This window comes from Apis dorsata, unplaced genomic scaffold, assembly GCF_000469605.1.
Source record: "Apis dorsata unplaced genomic scaffold, Apis dorsata 1.3 scaffold_52, whole genome shotgun sequence".
NCBI classification, from domain to species: domain Eukaryota; kingdom Metazoa; phylum Arthropoda; class Insecta; order Hymenoptera; family Apidae; genus Apis; species Apis dorsata.
The window spans coordinates 2,244,532-2,258,844 of record NW_006263353.1 but is presented as its reverse complement, the minus strand read 5'-3'; the positions used below and the strand labels follow the sequence as shown (position 1 = coordinate 2,258,844).

General features: G+C 21.9%; 7 protein-coding genes across 11 annotated transcripts in view; 4 read left to right on the top strand and 3 right to left on the bottom strand.

Annotated features, from left to right (window-relative positions):
- Positions 1-450, top strand: part of LOC102677417 (cytosolic purine 5'-nucleotidase) — a 17,286-nt gene extending 16,836 nt beyond the window's left edge. The window contains exons 9-10 of the mRNA XM_006609251.2: positions 47-164; positions 268-450. Of these exons, the coding sequence (XP_006609314.1) occupies positions 47-164; positions 268-432 (283 nt within the window). The 3' untranslated portion in view covers positions 433-450. The remainder of the gene's footprint in view (positions 1-46; positions 165-267) is intronic.
- A 1,131-nt stretch (positions 451-1,581) lies between these two features.
- Positions 1,582-3,304, bottom strand: LOC102676946 (protein FRA10AC1). 2 transcript variants are annotated; one of them, XM_006609247.2, is made up of 4 exons: positions 2,968-3,304; positions 2,553-2,721; positions 2,321-2,480; positions 1,582-2,231 (listed from the first exon to the last, which is right to left on the bottom strand). In XM_006609247.2, the coding sequence occupies exons 1-4, from the start codon at positions 3,072-3,074 to the stop codon at positions 1,945-1,947; spliced, it is 723 nt and encodes a 240-aa protein (XP_006609310.1). In that variant the 5' UTR covers positions 3,075-3,304; the 3' UTR covers positions 1,582-1,944. The 2 variants fall into 2 exon arrangements, 1 of the variants encoding a protein (XP_006609310.1); XR_004151765.1 differs by having other exon boundaries at positions 2,160-2,231; positions 2,553-2,749; positions 2,968-3,263.
- A 445-nt stretch (positions 3,305-3,749) lies between these two features.
- LOC102676495 (hydroxymethylglutaryl-CoA lyase, mitochondrial) lies at positions 3,750-5,208 on the top strand. The gene has a single exon (XM_006609243.2). The coding sequence runs from the start codon at positions 3,765-3,767 to the stop codon at positions 4,740-4,742; it is 978 nt and encodes a 325-aa protein (XP_006609306.2). The 5' UTR covers positions 3,750-3,764; the 3' UTR covers positions 4,743-5,208.
- LOC102676626 (armadillo-like helical domain-containing protein 3) lies at positions 4,843-9,607 on the bottom strand. Of its 3 annotated transcripts, none has more exons than XM_006609245.2 (11): positions 9,373-9,607; positions 8,894-9,079; positions 7,431-7,716; positions 7,163-7,296; positions 6,863-7,073; positions 6,488-6,782; positions 6,153-6,370; positions 5,859-6,091; positions 5,663-5,789; positions 5,249-5,536; positions 4,843-5,175 (listed from the first exon to the last, which is right to left on the bottom strand). In XM_006609245.2, the coding sequence occupies exons 2-11, from the start codon at positions 9,044-9,046 to the stop codon at positions 5,156-5,158; spliced, it is 1,965 nt and encodes a 654-aa protein (XP_006609308.1). In that variant the 5' UTR covers positions 9,047-9,079; positions 9,373-9,607; the 3' UTR covers positions 4,843-5,155. The 3 variants fall into 3 exon arrangements, with proteins under 3 accessions (XP_006609308.1, XP_006609307.1, XP_031370854.1); XM_006609244.2 differs by having other exon boundaries at positions 5,262-5,536; XM_031514994.1 differs by lacking the exons at positions 8,894-9,079; positions 9,373-9,607 and having other exon boundaries at positions 5,262-5,536; positions 7,431-7,594; positions 7,666-7,716.
- LOC116186756 lies at positions 7,930-8,689 on the top strand. Its single transcript, XM_031514995.1, has 3 exons — positions 7,930-8,080; positions 8,166-8,337; positions 8,421-8,689. The coding sequence occupies exons 1-3, from the start codon at positions 8,027-8,029 to the stop codon at positions 8,672-8,674; spliced, it is 480 nt and encodes a 159-aa protein (XP_031370855.1). The 5' UTR covers positions 7,930-8,026; the 3' UTR covers positions 8,675-8,689.
- Positions 9,608-10,758: 1,151 nt separating the features above from the next.
- On the top strand, positions 10,759-13,055 carry LOC102676357 (probable sulfite oxidase, mitochondrial). Its single transcript, XM_006609242.2, has 7 exons — positions 10,759-10,814; positions 10,898-11,509; positions 11,624-11,810; positions 11,912-12,037; positions 12,122-12,314; positions 12,398-12,598; positions 12,682-13,055. The coding sequence occupies exons 1-7, from the start codon at positions 10,774-10,776 to the stop codon at positions 12,984-12,986; spliced, it is 1,665 nt and encodes a 554-aa protein (XP_006609305.1). The 5' UTR covers positions 10,759-10,773; the 3' UTR covers positions 12,987-13,055.
- Positions 13,056-13,062: 7 nt separating this feature from the next.
- LOC102674063 (probable proline--tRNA ligase, mitochondrial) overlaps positions 13,063-14,313 on the bottom strand; it is a 2,332-nt gene continuing 1,081 nt past the window's right edge. For both annotated transcript variants that reach the window (XM_006609227.2, XM_006609228.2), the window contains exons 3-6: positions 14,039-14,300; positions 13,782-13,963; positions 13,448-13,660; positions 13,063-13,393 (exon numbers count right to left, since the gene is read on the bottom strand). In XM_006609227.2, coding sequence (XP_006609290.1) covers positions 13,106-13,393; positions 13,448-13,660; positions 13,782-13,963; positions 14,039-14,300 — 945 coding nt within the window. In that variant the 3' untranslated portion in view covers positions 13,063-13,105. The remainder of the gene's footprint in view (positions 13,394-13,447; positions 13,661-13,781; positions 13,964-14,038; positions 14,301-14,313) is intronic.

Sequence of the window (14,313 nt, the reverse complement as noted above, 5' to 3'; positions counted from 1 at the left end):
TTTTTTTTTTTTTTGATTGAATATTTGTAATTAATTCTAATATTAAGATGCCTCATGAGAGTACAGTAGCTCATGAACAGAGATTTGTTATGGAAACACCAATGATTAGTCGATCTCGAACATCTAAGCTTAATGATGAAGAAGAAGAACAAAATAATCCTACCGTATGTAAACTCCAAGAGTTTCTTTTTTGATATACATATATATATGTATATATATATATATATATGGAATGCAATTATAAATATCAATGTTATTAATTATTAGAAAACTTTGTATGTGGATTGTCCCAGTAATCAAATACCTCATGCAAGACCTGAAACACCACGTAATGTGACGCATACACATGATGAAGATTGTAGTGATGAGGATAGTGATTCACAAAAAGCAAACCATGTAAGATCATGTACAAGGAATTCTAATTGTAAATGAATTATTTTTACTATCGTTTGTTTTGATTATATTTGTTCCTTCGCTCTCTTTCTTCTTAACAATATTACAAAAGAATTGAATACAATCCTAATACATAAATATTTGTGTTTAAAATTCAAATCATATAATAATAACTTTCTATTATATTTCATTTCTTTATAACAAAAATTACCAGATAACTTCCATTATATTGCATGAAATATTAATGAATTTATCCATCTTTTTTTTTTTAATAATGTAATAATATTTATATATACATATATATTTCAGAATGAATATAATATTTTACATGAAGATATAATATTAATACATGAAAAGTAAAATTACTGTCATACAAAAATTTACAAAGTGCAATATAAATTAATAAAGTAATATAAAATATATATGAAAATAATTTAGGTATTCATATACAAGTTATAAATTAATATAATATTAGAATTTAGAAATTAATCAAATAAAACATAATTATTCATTCTTTTATATCAATAACAAATTTTTGATAAAGAATAAAAATAATAATAAATTGACATATTAAGTATTAACATAAATAATTTTTTTTAATTATATTCTTCAAATATACAATTCTTACAGAAATTGGTATTCATATAAAAAATATTTACAATATAGAAAAAAAAAAACTAAAAAAATTGAATTTATTAATCTTGAAGAATTGAATTTATCTTGTTATGTATTGTAAATAATAAGTATTATTATATATAATTGAAAATAATGTAAATTCAAATATTAGGATAAAGTTTTTATATCAAATTTTATTCATTTTATTACTTATAATAAGATTGATATAGAAAAATTCAAAATAATGAATTATTATTAATTTTTTCTTGTATAGTTGAATGTAAAATTATATATATTTAATATCTTTTAATTTGTTAAAGATATTAGATTATTTTGAAAAAATAAAGCAATATTCTTATACAAATTAAAAAAACAAAATAATTTTTATAAGTTATAAATATTAGATAGATATTTTATTTTATGATTTTAATTATAAATAAAATTTCAATTTATATTATCTGTTAATGGAATAAATATATCAATAATAATAAAAGAAATAAAAATTGTATTAAAATTGTACAATTTATTTCATTATCAATAATGTATATATCATGAAGATTGTTAAGAATTTTTGACTGCAATACAAATAAATAATTGTATTTATTTATTATACAATATATATGTATATGTATAAATATACACATTATTTGGTGCTAGATTTTTTCATACTTTTAATGTAAGTAAAAATAAACAATAGCTATTTTGTGTGTAAAAATTAAAAAATATGTATACTAAGCCTTGTTATCATGCTGGTAAAATATGAATTATATGTATCAATTGAAATAAAAATATGATAACTGTAATTGTTATATTTATTTGAAAATGAATTTAATTTTTTTTCATATATATAGAAATTATATTTTTTAAACAATATCTATAACAAAAATTAATTTTATAGATATTATTAATATTTTAATTATTAAAATAAATTATTTTTTAGATTAATAGATCTGCTAAATATTCTTCAAATTCTTCCTCTCTTGTTTTTTCCAAATCTTCAATTGGTTTTTCTTTCCAAATTTTAGATTCATCCTTCTCTTCAATTGATTTTTCAATATTATTTATAGCTTTATTTTCTTCAATTTTAACCTGAACTGTAGAAGTACTAGGTGTATTATTAGATGTTTCTATATTTGTTCCTAATCTTTTTAATATTTTATGTTTTTTTGCTTCTCTTTTTTGGGATTTATAATTCAACTTTATGGAACATTCAGGACACAATCCTTAAAATTTATATTAATAATGAATCTATATTTCATCTATATTTTTACATTTTAGATACAGGAATTTTGAATAAGTTGGAATAACTTACTTAATTTGATAAGAGCGTTCTTTTTTTGACCATGCTCTATATAACCAAAATTTACTTCCCAAGATTTAAGTTGTTCCTTATTTTTACATGTTTTATTTCCACATTCAAATTGTCCTTTACCAATGATAACTTCTTTTTCTGTTCTCCATCTTAAAGCAACCTATTTAATATTAATCTTTAGAACTGAATTTAAAAACATTTTATTATATTATATTAAATCTACATAATTTACCTTGTTTTGCTTATAATACGTTAAATCTGCTATACAATATTCTTTAAACAATTTATCATAATATTTCTTTGCCAAACGAGCACCCCATGTATTTGGTTCATCTTTATCCTGATCCCATAAAAATCTATGGTTTTCTTTAATAACATCATAGTCTGTCTTGTCTCGGGACCTCGAAACACAGGCCGAAACGTCAAGAGCTGCTTGTTTTAGAGTTTACAAAGCTGTCATTTCTTTATCGTTTATTTTTATATTATATGTATTTTTTTAATATTTGAATATATTTTTTATTAAATTTTTATATTTTGAATCAATATAAAGATAAAAAAATATTAATTTATATACAATTATACACTATGGTTATAATTTAAATAATGATATAAAAATATATGAAATCAAATTAAAAAATTTAACATACGTGTCTCGTTCTAAAGATGATACCGAACCTCCATATAACGTAAAATAATCATTAATAAGTTTTTTATGTCTATCATAAGCTGATAAATATGAATAAGCCGGAAACATATTTTCTTCTTATAAAACTTTTTATTTTAAATTCAAGACGTAACGTTGAAATATTAATTAAAATATATATTTAATCAATAATGCGTTTTAAAACAATAGGTAAACTATATATATCAAACAAATTCAAACAAGTATTTCACTAAAAACAAATATACAAATATTTCACATTTGCTGCAAATTCTATTTTTCTTCGATATGATAATATTCCAAATTGTTTTTTATATTATACGATCTATACAATATACGAACTACTTTTAAAAATGGCGTCGTATAAAGTAGCGCTACTATAGCAAATCGAATGATGAAAAACTTGAATTTTAATTTAACTCAAATTTACAAATAATAATTTATAAAAATTTGAAAACATATTATTATCTTTTTTTCTATACTGTTTTACTTCAATTTTAACTTGTTTTATATTTATATTTCATTATTCATTAAAACAATATATAATAAATGATGAAATAACATAAATGAATTATGAATATTTTTGTAAATATAGTATATTTATTTAATACATTATCAACTTATCATTCAATATTAATTATTTAAAAATAATACAGTGAAATTATTTTTCATTATATTAATCATATTCTTTCAAGTATAATATTAAATCTTATTAAAAAAATAAAATATAAATATAATATATTTATAAATAATATAAATAAAGAAAATATTTTTAAATTAATCATGTTTAAAACTATCAGTATAAATAAAATATATTATTTTTCTATGAAAAAGATAAGATTATTTAGTAATTTTATAAAAATAGTAGAAGTCGGACCTCGAGATGGATTACAAAATGAAAAAAATATTGTTCCAACTGAAATTAAAGTTGAATTTATTAATAAACTATCAGAAAGTGGATTAAAGAATATAGAAGTTACTAGTTTTGTGTCTCCAAAATGGATTCCACAAATGGCAGATAATGCACAAGTATTCCAAAAAATTAATAAAAAAATGGATATTTCTTATCCAGTATTAATACCAAATATAAAAGGCTTAAAAAATGCTTTAAAAGTAGGTGTAAAAGAAATAGCTATCTTTGGAGCTGCATCTGAAACTTTTTCAAGGAAAAATACCAACTGCTCCATTAATGATAATATGAAAAATGCTAAAATAATTATTGAAGATGCATTAAAACATGATATTAAAGTCAGAGGTTATATATCATGTATTGTTGATTGTCCTTATGAAGGTAAAATTAAACCAATAATTGTAGCCAATTTAACTGCATTCATGTTAGAATGTGGATGCTGTGAAATTTCTTTGGGAGATACTATTGGAGTAGGTTCACCTAATAAAATAAAAAGTTTATTATATGAATTGAAACATGTATCAAATGATATGAATAAATTTGCAATTCATTGTCATGATACATATGGGCAAGCTTTAGTTAATATTTATGCTAGCCTTGAATGTGGTATAAGAACTTTTGATTCATCTGTTGCTGGTCTAGGAGGTTGTCCATATGCACTTGGAGCTTCTGGAAATGTTGCTACAGAAGATTTACTTTATTTGTTACATGAGCAAGGTTTGAAAACTGGAGTCAATCTCAATGAAATAGTAAAAATAGGAGAATTTATTAGTACTCAGCTTCAAAGAAAAAATCAATCTAAAACAGGTATTGCAATTCTTGCAAAAAAATATTTAAAAAAGGATTTATAATTATATTTTTATAAACAGATTAAAAAACATAAATGATATAGCAAGAAAATATGAATTTGTTGAAAAACAACTTAGATTATAATGTAAAGATTCTATTTTATACTTATTAAATTTTAATTATTTTTTAAAAACTTGCATATACAATCCATAAGAATATTATATATGTAATATTATGTATAATCAAACTCATTATGATGTATTCTTTTCTCAAGTAGTTATACGTTTTCTGCGATATTAAGAATATACATATAAAGCCGACTTTATTAAAAAAAATATATTATAATACAACATGACAACAGAATGACAAACAAAATATTATTCGCATTGTATAGAATCTGTGTTACGAAATATTTGATAATTCTTGTAATATAGCCTGTGTATCTAATGTACTCAAATCTATCGATCCCCGAGTATCAATTACAACTCCAGTTACCTAAAAAATAATATAAATATTAAAAAAAGAAATCATAAAAAATAATATATTATTTAGAATCATAATCTTATACATTTTATTATTACCATATCTTCAAAGAAAGCAACATGATTAGATTTTTCAGAATATCTTTCATATTGATCTAAATTGTCTTGTAATTTTAAAGTTAGGCTATCATAATTTTGTATTATGATAGCTAAAATTTGTTGTTCTGTTGGAGTAGACAAACTTTCACTTGCAAGCCATGCTGCTATTTTTGGTGGAAAATGATTTACTATATCTCTCATATTTACTAAACAATTCGTCAATTTTAATGCATGTTCTTTATATTCATAAGATTCACTTGTTGAATATCGGAGTGCTTAAAAAAATAATATTAAATAATGTATTTTTAAATAATGTAAAATAATGTGCTTTTATTATTAAATATTATAAAATTTAAATAAAAAATAAAAATATATAATAAAATTATATATTTAAAATATACCCATAGCATTTAAATTTGTGAAAATCAGCCTCATTCGTATTATTTCGTAAAATAATTCATCGTAACTACTAGGAGAAGATAGAAATGTATCTCCATATGTAATAAATAGATTTAAAATATTCACAACCTAAAAAAAATTAGATTCATTTTTTTAATTTGCAATTTATTAATAAAATTAAATAAAATATTAATTTACCTGAATAGCTAATGGAAAAATATTCATTTTTTTAATAAGATGACTTTCATGTGTTGTTAAAAATTTGAGTAAATTAATCAAAGCAGTCCAAAGATCTCTCCATTGATATCCAAGTCTAATTCTACATCTTTTTTGGTAACAAAGCAACCTCTGTAAAACTCCGATACATTGATGATAAAGTTCCAATGGAAATTTTTTCATCATATGTGATGTAACAAATTCAACGAGTAAATCTGTAATAATTTAATAATTATTTAAACAACTCAAATTTAATGGAACATATAACGATTATACCAAGTAAAGTAGCTGCTAATGGTTGAGCTGGTGCAGTTTTATCTTGTATCTTTCTATGATGCATTGGTACTCGATGAAGTTGTACCCTAAATGCTAAGTTTGCATCATGCATCAAACTATTTGCATATTGATCCTCTGCAATACAACTTAATATGAGGAAGCACAACTTAACATTATTCATTATTGCCTCTGTTCTGATTACTTGCATCACTATTGAACTGAAATAATTAAAATTCTTTAAAATAAAAAGTACTATAAATACTAAAGTATATATAAATACTATAAATATTAAAAAAGATGTGTATTTTTATAACATAGAATATTTTCTTTCTCACCAATATTGTAAAAATGTAGCCAATAAATTAAATGGCTGAGCCATTATATCAGGTAATTGTGCTCCAGGAGCTACTGCATTTGGTCCTAATGTATTATTTGGAGAAGGTGGAGCACTCGTATCACTTTGTGTGTATGCCAAAGTAGTTACAAAATTACGATTTAAATGCGTTGCTTCATAAAGTGCTAATAATAATGCATTATTTGCACGAACTTGTTGCGTTTTTGCTTCTTCTTCTCCAACAAACATGCTTCCAACTATACTAGTTAAGGAAGATAACCAAGATGCTTGTATTTCTGTACATAAAATTATATAACAATTTTTATTATTATATATATAATAACTTAAATAACTTAAGAATATAAAAATTATATACCTGCTCTTTGTTGAGCAAATTGCCTACAAAATTCCATCAATGAACTTGATATAACTTGCCCATATCCATTAAGAGCTAATTCATCATCTAAAATTGATAACTTAACAATATAAGGATTTGCTCTTTCGTGCTTTCTATAATTGACTAGAAGTGTTAAAAGCAACACTGCATCATGCCCGTGACGATTTCTAGCTGTTGTATCTCTTAGCAACTATATAAAGAAAATATATTAAAAATATCAATACTTAATTAGAATAATACTTTTAACAATTATAATATTTGTATTAAAATAACACCTACTTGAACCAGAGATTCAAAAACACTATTAAGCATAACATATTCCAATAAAGTGTTTTGACTAACATTGTCCATGCCAGTAACAATAATTAACAATAATTTTAAGCATAAAGCTTTTAAACTATCAGGATATTCACCTAGAATCATGAAAAATTTTAATAATTGGTTTTTTTGAAAGATTAAATATCAAATGTATATTTGAATCTTTGATTTCTAATAAGCTAATATTAAATGATTAAATATTAAGAAATATATCAAATATTAATTATACCTGTTAAAAAATTATTACAATGTTGCATTAATGTTGTCATTCTCTGCTCTGCAGAATCAAACCCTACTAAGATGTCTATTAAATTAAATCCGCAATCACTTTGACTAGCTTTTTTATACATAGATTGAATGACAGCTGCTAAAGTTTGTAAAGCATATACAACTCTGAAAGGATGTTCATCAACTAATGTATCTACACAATGGCAAACTAAAGCATTTAAGTTTTCTCTACTTGCATTTAATTGTTCTGTAGTCATATGTAAAATTTCATTTTCAATATGTGGAACCTAAAAATATAAAAAAAATTGTAAAATATAATGTAAAACAAATATAAAATATAAAATATAAATATAAAAAATGTAAAATATAATTGTAAAACAATTAAATACTAAATGTGAATTTAATCACAAGGTATATAATATAAGAATTCATTTGTTTTCTCTTTGACAGGAAAAAATTATAAAAAAAATTTGTTATCAATAAGAAGTACTAAATTTTTTCATTTTATTTGGTTAATTAAAAAATTTTTTTAAATTGAAAAAATGATGTTGCAATTTTATGATTCTAATATTTAAAAATTTGTATTTGTTTATATAAATGTACTTTAGTACATCAATAATGATTGGTAAATTTGTTACAAAGTTAATACAAGTAAGTGTACAAACATGTTATAAAAATATATTTATAATTTACAAAGTTATTTCTATTATTATTTATATGTAATATAATTTTATAGACAATACCAACATGGGAAGTGACAAAATATTATGGAAGAGTGTGCATATATCAATTAAAATGTCTAAAATATAAAATTCAAACAAGCGAAGCATGGTTTAATTTTAAGTGCAAATTTATGCCTGGTAGTTTGAATAATGAATTAGAATGTGAAGAACCTATTAAAACTAAAGGTAAATAATTGTATTAGAAACATATATTTGTTTTATATAAAATGATTATAATTTATATATAATAACCATAAATAAATTTTTAGCTAAAAATGGATCACAACAACAAAAAACACAAAATGAATCATCTGAAACAAAATCACAAAATAAATGCAAGAATCATGAAAGTACAACTTCACTTAATGATTTAAAGAATACTTATGTTATTAATGAATTAATGCCACATACAAAGAAACAAGAAAAAGATGATAAAAAGATAATAAAAGATAATAAAAAATATCAAGAAAATGAAAAATATATACATGAAGAATATGCAACAAAGAAAGAGAGAAAAGTATAATATAATTTTAATCTTTATTACTAATGACATTTCTTTTCAATGAAAAATTTTTATTATAGATGAAACGTGTTCAATAATATATGTAACAAATTAGAAGAATTTTTAATTTGGAATCTTTATTATATTGTCTGGAAGTTTTAGAAATTTTTACTTTATTTGTATTTATATGATATTAAATAAAGTCTAATGTATTTAGAAGTAAATAAAAAAAATACTGACCATAGGTTTAATTAAGAACAATTCATTCCAAAAATTTGGATGAGCTAATGTTAAATCTTCTCCTTTAAAAAAGCTTTCATAAATTGGTACAAGCTTTCCTTTATGTTGACGTTTGGAACCTGAACCACTTCGTTTTCTCATAGTCATTGCCATAATTAATTATTCAATTTTTATCATTTCTTTTATCTAAAAATGTACTGATTTAAATAACAATTATTATATTATAATTTTAAATTATTTATATAAATATAAATAATGTTTACATAAATATATTACATATTATTTTTATTTTAAATTCGTATAATTATTAATTTTTTTCGATATAACCTCTATATTAAATTTTCAATAATTTCAAATGAATAAATAATATTTTGATATATATAATATTTTTATGACAAAAACATTTCTATAATCTCATGTTTATAAATTAAAAATATGTAATAAATTTTAAACAGTGAACACATTAGATATTTACTTACTAATAAAGCAGATAACTTGAGATGTCACATAAATAAGTGATTTTTATATTTAAAAATCAAATTTGAAAGTTTTTTTGAATACTATTATTCTTGATTATCTAATTTTATAAAGATTTCATTGAAAAGTTTCTAAGTGCTGAAAAAGAAATAATGATACAAAGAATTACGAAAATATCCGTATACAAGAATGACAGGGAGCCATCATTCTCAATAGTGATAAGCAGTGTTACCAAATGATTTCCTTACAGTAGAAAAAAGATAACATCACAAAACTATATATACATCAATGCGAACACGAATTATGAGAATTATTATTACATATTAAATTATTAATCCATATTATCATGTTGCGGCATCACATGCGATATTATCAATTTAAAATAGCATGGGATAAATGAGCAAATAGAGACAAATAGAATAAATAGTGGGAGAAAATTAAATATAGAATAAAAATCCAGAAATCAGCGCCAAAAACAAAATCTTTTCAAAAGGATTTGAAAGATGGCGTTAATTGTTAATTTTTGCTCCTATCTTTAAAGTGATGTGTTTAATTTAAGAGATGGCATTGATAGTAAATTCTTATTCTATTTTTATCCTTTTGTTATTTGCTATTTTTGCATCTTATTCTATTGAGATAGTATTGATTTCCGAATTTTTATCCTATTTTTTTTTCTCATTATTTGTTTTACTTGTTTTTAATGTGTGATTATGACTACGAATATTAATTGAACACACTTTCATTATTTTTTTTCAAAACTATATAATAAAACTATAATATAATAATATATCTTAATCTTTAATATAGATAAAAAAATATAGATATACATATAGATATAAAAAGAATAGAGATATACATTCTCTTTAAAAAATATCTTTAAGATAATAATTTCACAAAATATAATATATTCCAATATATATTAAATATATATGTTGAAAAACAATACTTGTTTTCACACTTATATAAATTTAATTATGTAAAATATAAATAAAAATATACTTCTACAAAATATACATAATATACATAACATATATCTATAAAATATTTTATAATTGAATATTTATTCTATCATCTTGTTTTATTTATAATTTTATATTCATATTTATTTATATTTCAATTTCATTATTAATTATATATTATTATATTCTTGTTTTAAGCTGAATTGATAAAATTGAGTATAATACTTGAAGTACTTATCGCGATATCTACATTCTAAAAACTTTTTAAAAAAAAACTAAAACAAAAATAATATGTTCACATAAATCATTAATATATGATTTTTTATTTGGCGTAAATATAATTATTATATCTATTTTATTTTATTTAATAATAATTTATGAGGAAAAATTTTCTCATTATTCATATTCTATTGTTTTGATTATCAAATACAAAATTTTTATACTATGATTTTATATTCGAAGATTATAAATCAACGAAAAAATAGGTTTCTATTAGTTTAAATTTCGTTATTATATTATTACGATGTAAATATAAAATTTATTTCTAATAAGATATTAATTATTTTAGATATTTGTCATTAATGTCAAATCAATATCATATTAGAACATTTAAAAATTATCATAGAGAACTATATATAAAACAAAACACATTCAAAAATAATTCTTATGTAAAATATACAGCATATATTACTGTTGCTACATCCATATTAGGATTATATTATTATATATCTTATAAAAATATTTATGCTTTAAATAAAAAATTTATTCCATGTGGAGAGTTCAGAGTAGACTTAAAAACATACAATTTAGAAGAAATAGGCAAACATGATAATAAAGAAAATCGCATATGGGTAACATTTAAGCAAGGAGTATATGATATAACAGATTTTATTGAAAAACATCCAGGTGGTTCTTCAAAAATATTAATGGCAGCTGGAAGTTCAATTGAACCATTTTGGGCAATTTTTGCTAATCATAACACACAAGAAATATATGAACTTCTTGAATCAATGAGAATTGGAAACATTTCTAAAGAAGATGCAATATTCAATACAATTAATGATAATGATCCATATTCAAAAGAACCCATAAGACATAAAGTTTTGAAGATAAATGGTGAAAAACCTTTTTGTGCTGAACCACCACCATCTTTATTGATTGAAAGTTTTATTACACCAATGTAAATTTGAAATTTTTTTTTTAAACTTTTATTTTTTAAATTTGATATTGATTAATTAAGGGAATTTTGATTGATTTGATATTGATTGATTAATAAGATATTGATTAATTTTAGGGAATTGTTTTATGTAAGAAATCATCTTCCTGTTCCTGAAATAGATTTGAAAACTTATACTTTAGAACTAGTTATAGAAGAAGTAACAAAAAAGATTTTGAAATTTGAAGACATAAAAAAATATCCTAAATATACAATAACAAGTGCTATAATGTGTGCAGGAAATAGGAGATCAGAAATGATAAAAGTAAATTAACATATTTTTTTCTGTTCTATAACATATTATTCCATAAAAATATAAAATTATTCCTTTTTATTATTAATTATCTTATTTTTTTTATCTTTTAGGAAAAGCAATTAAAAGGACTTAATTGGGGTATAGGTGCTGTTGGTAATGCTACATGGACTGGTACAAGATTATGTGATATATTAAAAGATTTAAAAATTAAAGAAGATGATTACAATCATATACAGGTATTAATTAAAAAATAATAAATAGCAAAAAATAATTTTTTTTTAAATGTTAAAAATAGATATATAATAATTTCATGGAACAAGTTTGAAGGATATGACTTAGATCCTTCTGGTACACCATATGGTGCAAGTATACCTATTAGCAAAGCAATGGATTCCAAAGCAGATATAATTTTAGCTTATGAAATGAATGAACAACCTATACCAAGAGATCATGGATTTCCCATTAGAGTAATTGTCCCAGGCGTTGTGGGAGCCAGGAATGTAAAATGGCTTGGTAACAAATATTTGGTAACAAATATTATAATTAAAGTGTGCAATAATTAATTATTTGATTAAATTTTGTTTTAATTTCTATAGCTAAAATAATAGTTTCAAAAAAAGAAAGTCAGTCACAATGGCAACAAAATGATTATAAAGTCTTTTCTCCCAATATTGATTGGGATAATGTAGATTTTTCTAAGGCACCTGCTATACAAGAAATGCCTGTAATTTCTGCAATTTGCAAACCAGAACAATCTGAAATAATTAAAGTAATAAATGGAAAAATAAATGTGAAAGGTAAAATAATTTTTAAGATTTCACTTTTCTATGATAGTAAAATCTTTATAATAAGATTATAACCAATCAAACTATTTTTATAGGATATGCATGGTCAGGAGGAGGTCGAAAAATTATTCGAGTTGATGTAACAAATGATCAAGGTGAAACTTGGCATACGGCTAATTTAGATGCTGAGGATAATAATGCTAAAGTAGGTCGATATTGGAGCTGGACATTGTGGAGTATAGATCTTCCTGTCAAGAAAGAATTAAAAGAAATGGAGATATGGACAAAAGCTGTAGATGCATCATATAATGTCCAACCAGAAAATATTAAAAATATTTGGAATTTACGAGGTTTTCTTTGTAATGCATATCACAAAATTAAAGTTAAATTAGAACATTAATTTGATATTCATTAATTTCAATATTTTTTTACGTAGTAAAAAATAAATATTATTTAAATAATTTTTTTTGTTTATTAAACATTTTGTAAATATATATATTATACTACATATATATTATTTTAAATTTTGATATCTTCATTATTAAAATAATTAGATATATCATTTAAAGGTATTTTACAATTTGTTGAATTATTTATATTATGAATTTCAATTAAAGGTGAAAAGTCCATTATGGATTTACCAATTATAATAACATATGGAAATCCAGTTACGCGAGCATGCATAAAACGTTTTCCAATAGTTAAGTTTGTTCTATCATCAAGTATAGTATCAATATTTAATTGATTTAAAATTTCCATTACTGTTTTTACATATTGATTACTTTTATTTTCTTCTTTGCTTCCTGCCTATAAATTATAATGATTTTTAACATCTATAAAAAATTATATAGTACATATTACCTTTGGTGGTATAAGGCATACAGTATATGGTGCTAAATTTTTTGGCCATCTTAATTCTTCTTCGGTAGATAATAATTCAGTCATAATTGTAAAAATGCGACTTAAACCAAGTCCAAAACAACCCATTACTAAGGGTACTGATTTATCATTTATTTTTATTTTTACTTCTAAAGGTATTGTGTATTTTGTATCTAATAAAAATGTATGACCCACCTTAAATGAAAATTATCATTTATTATATTAAAAATTATAACTAATAATTATTTCTTGATTTTTATTTATAATAACAATAATAAAAGCTAAAATTAATTGAAACATTAATTTTTTCTATTACCTCTGCAGTAGTTTTTTCATTAAGTGCATTCTTACATTTAGGACAATATGATTCCTTGCATATTTTTTTATTAATACTATATTGACAAGATGGACATATACAAATAATATCTTCACCAATATCACTTATATAATGATATTCATGAGATATTGAACCTCCAATTAATCCTGGATCACCAATAGCTATAAATAATATCAATGTAAATAAATAATATCAATAAATAAGTAATATTGAACTAATATTATTCATTTTATTACCTTTTATGTATGTTATTCCTATCTTCTTAAATATGTTTTCATAAGTATTGCACACTAAAGCATATGTTTCTTGTGCATTATTTAAATTTATATCAAATGTATATAAATCTTTCATCATAAATTCTCTACTTCTTAAAAATCCAAGTCTTGGTTTCATTTCATCTCTCCATTTATTTGAAATTTGATATAATTTTAATGGTAACATTTTTTGTGATAAAATTCCTATAGTTGATAGCACAGAACAAATTGATTCTTCATGCGTCTATAAAGACATT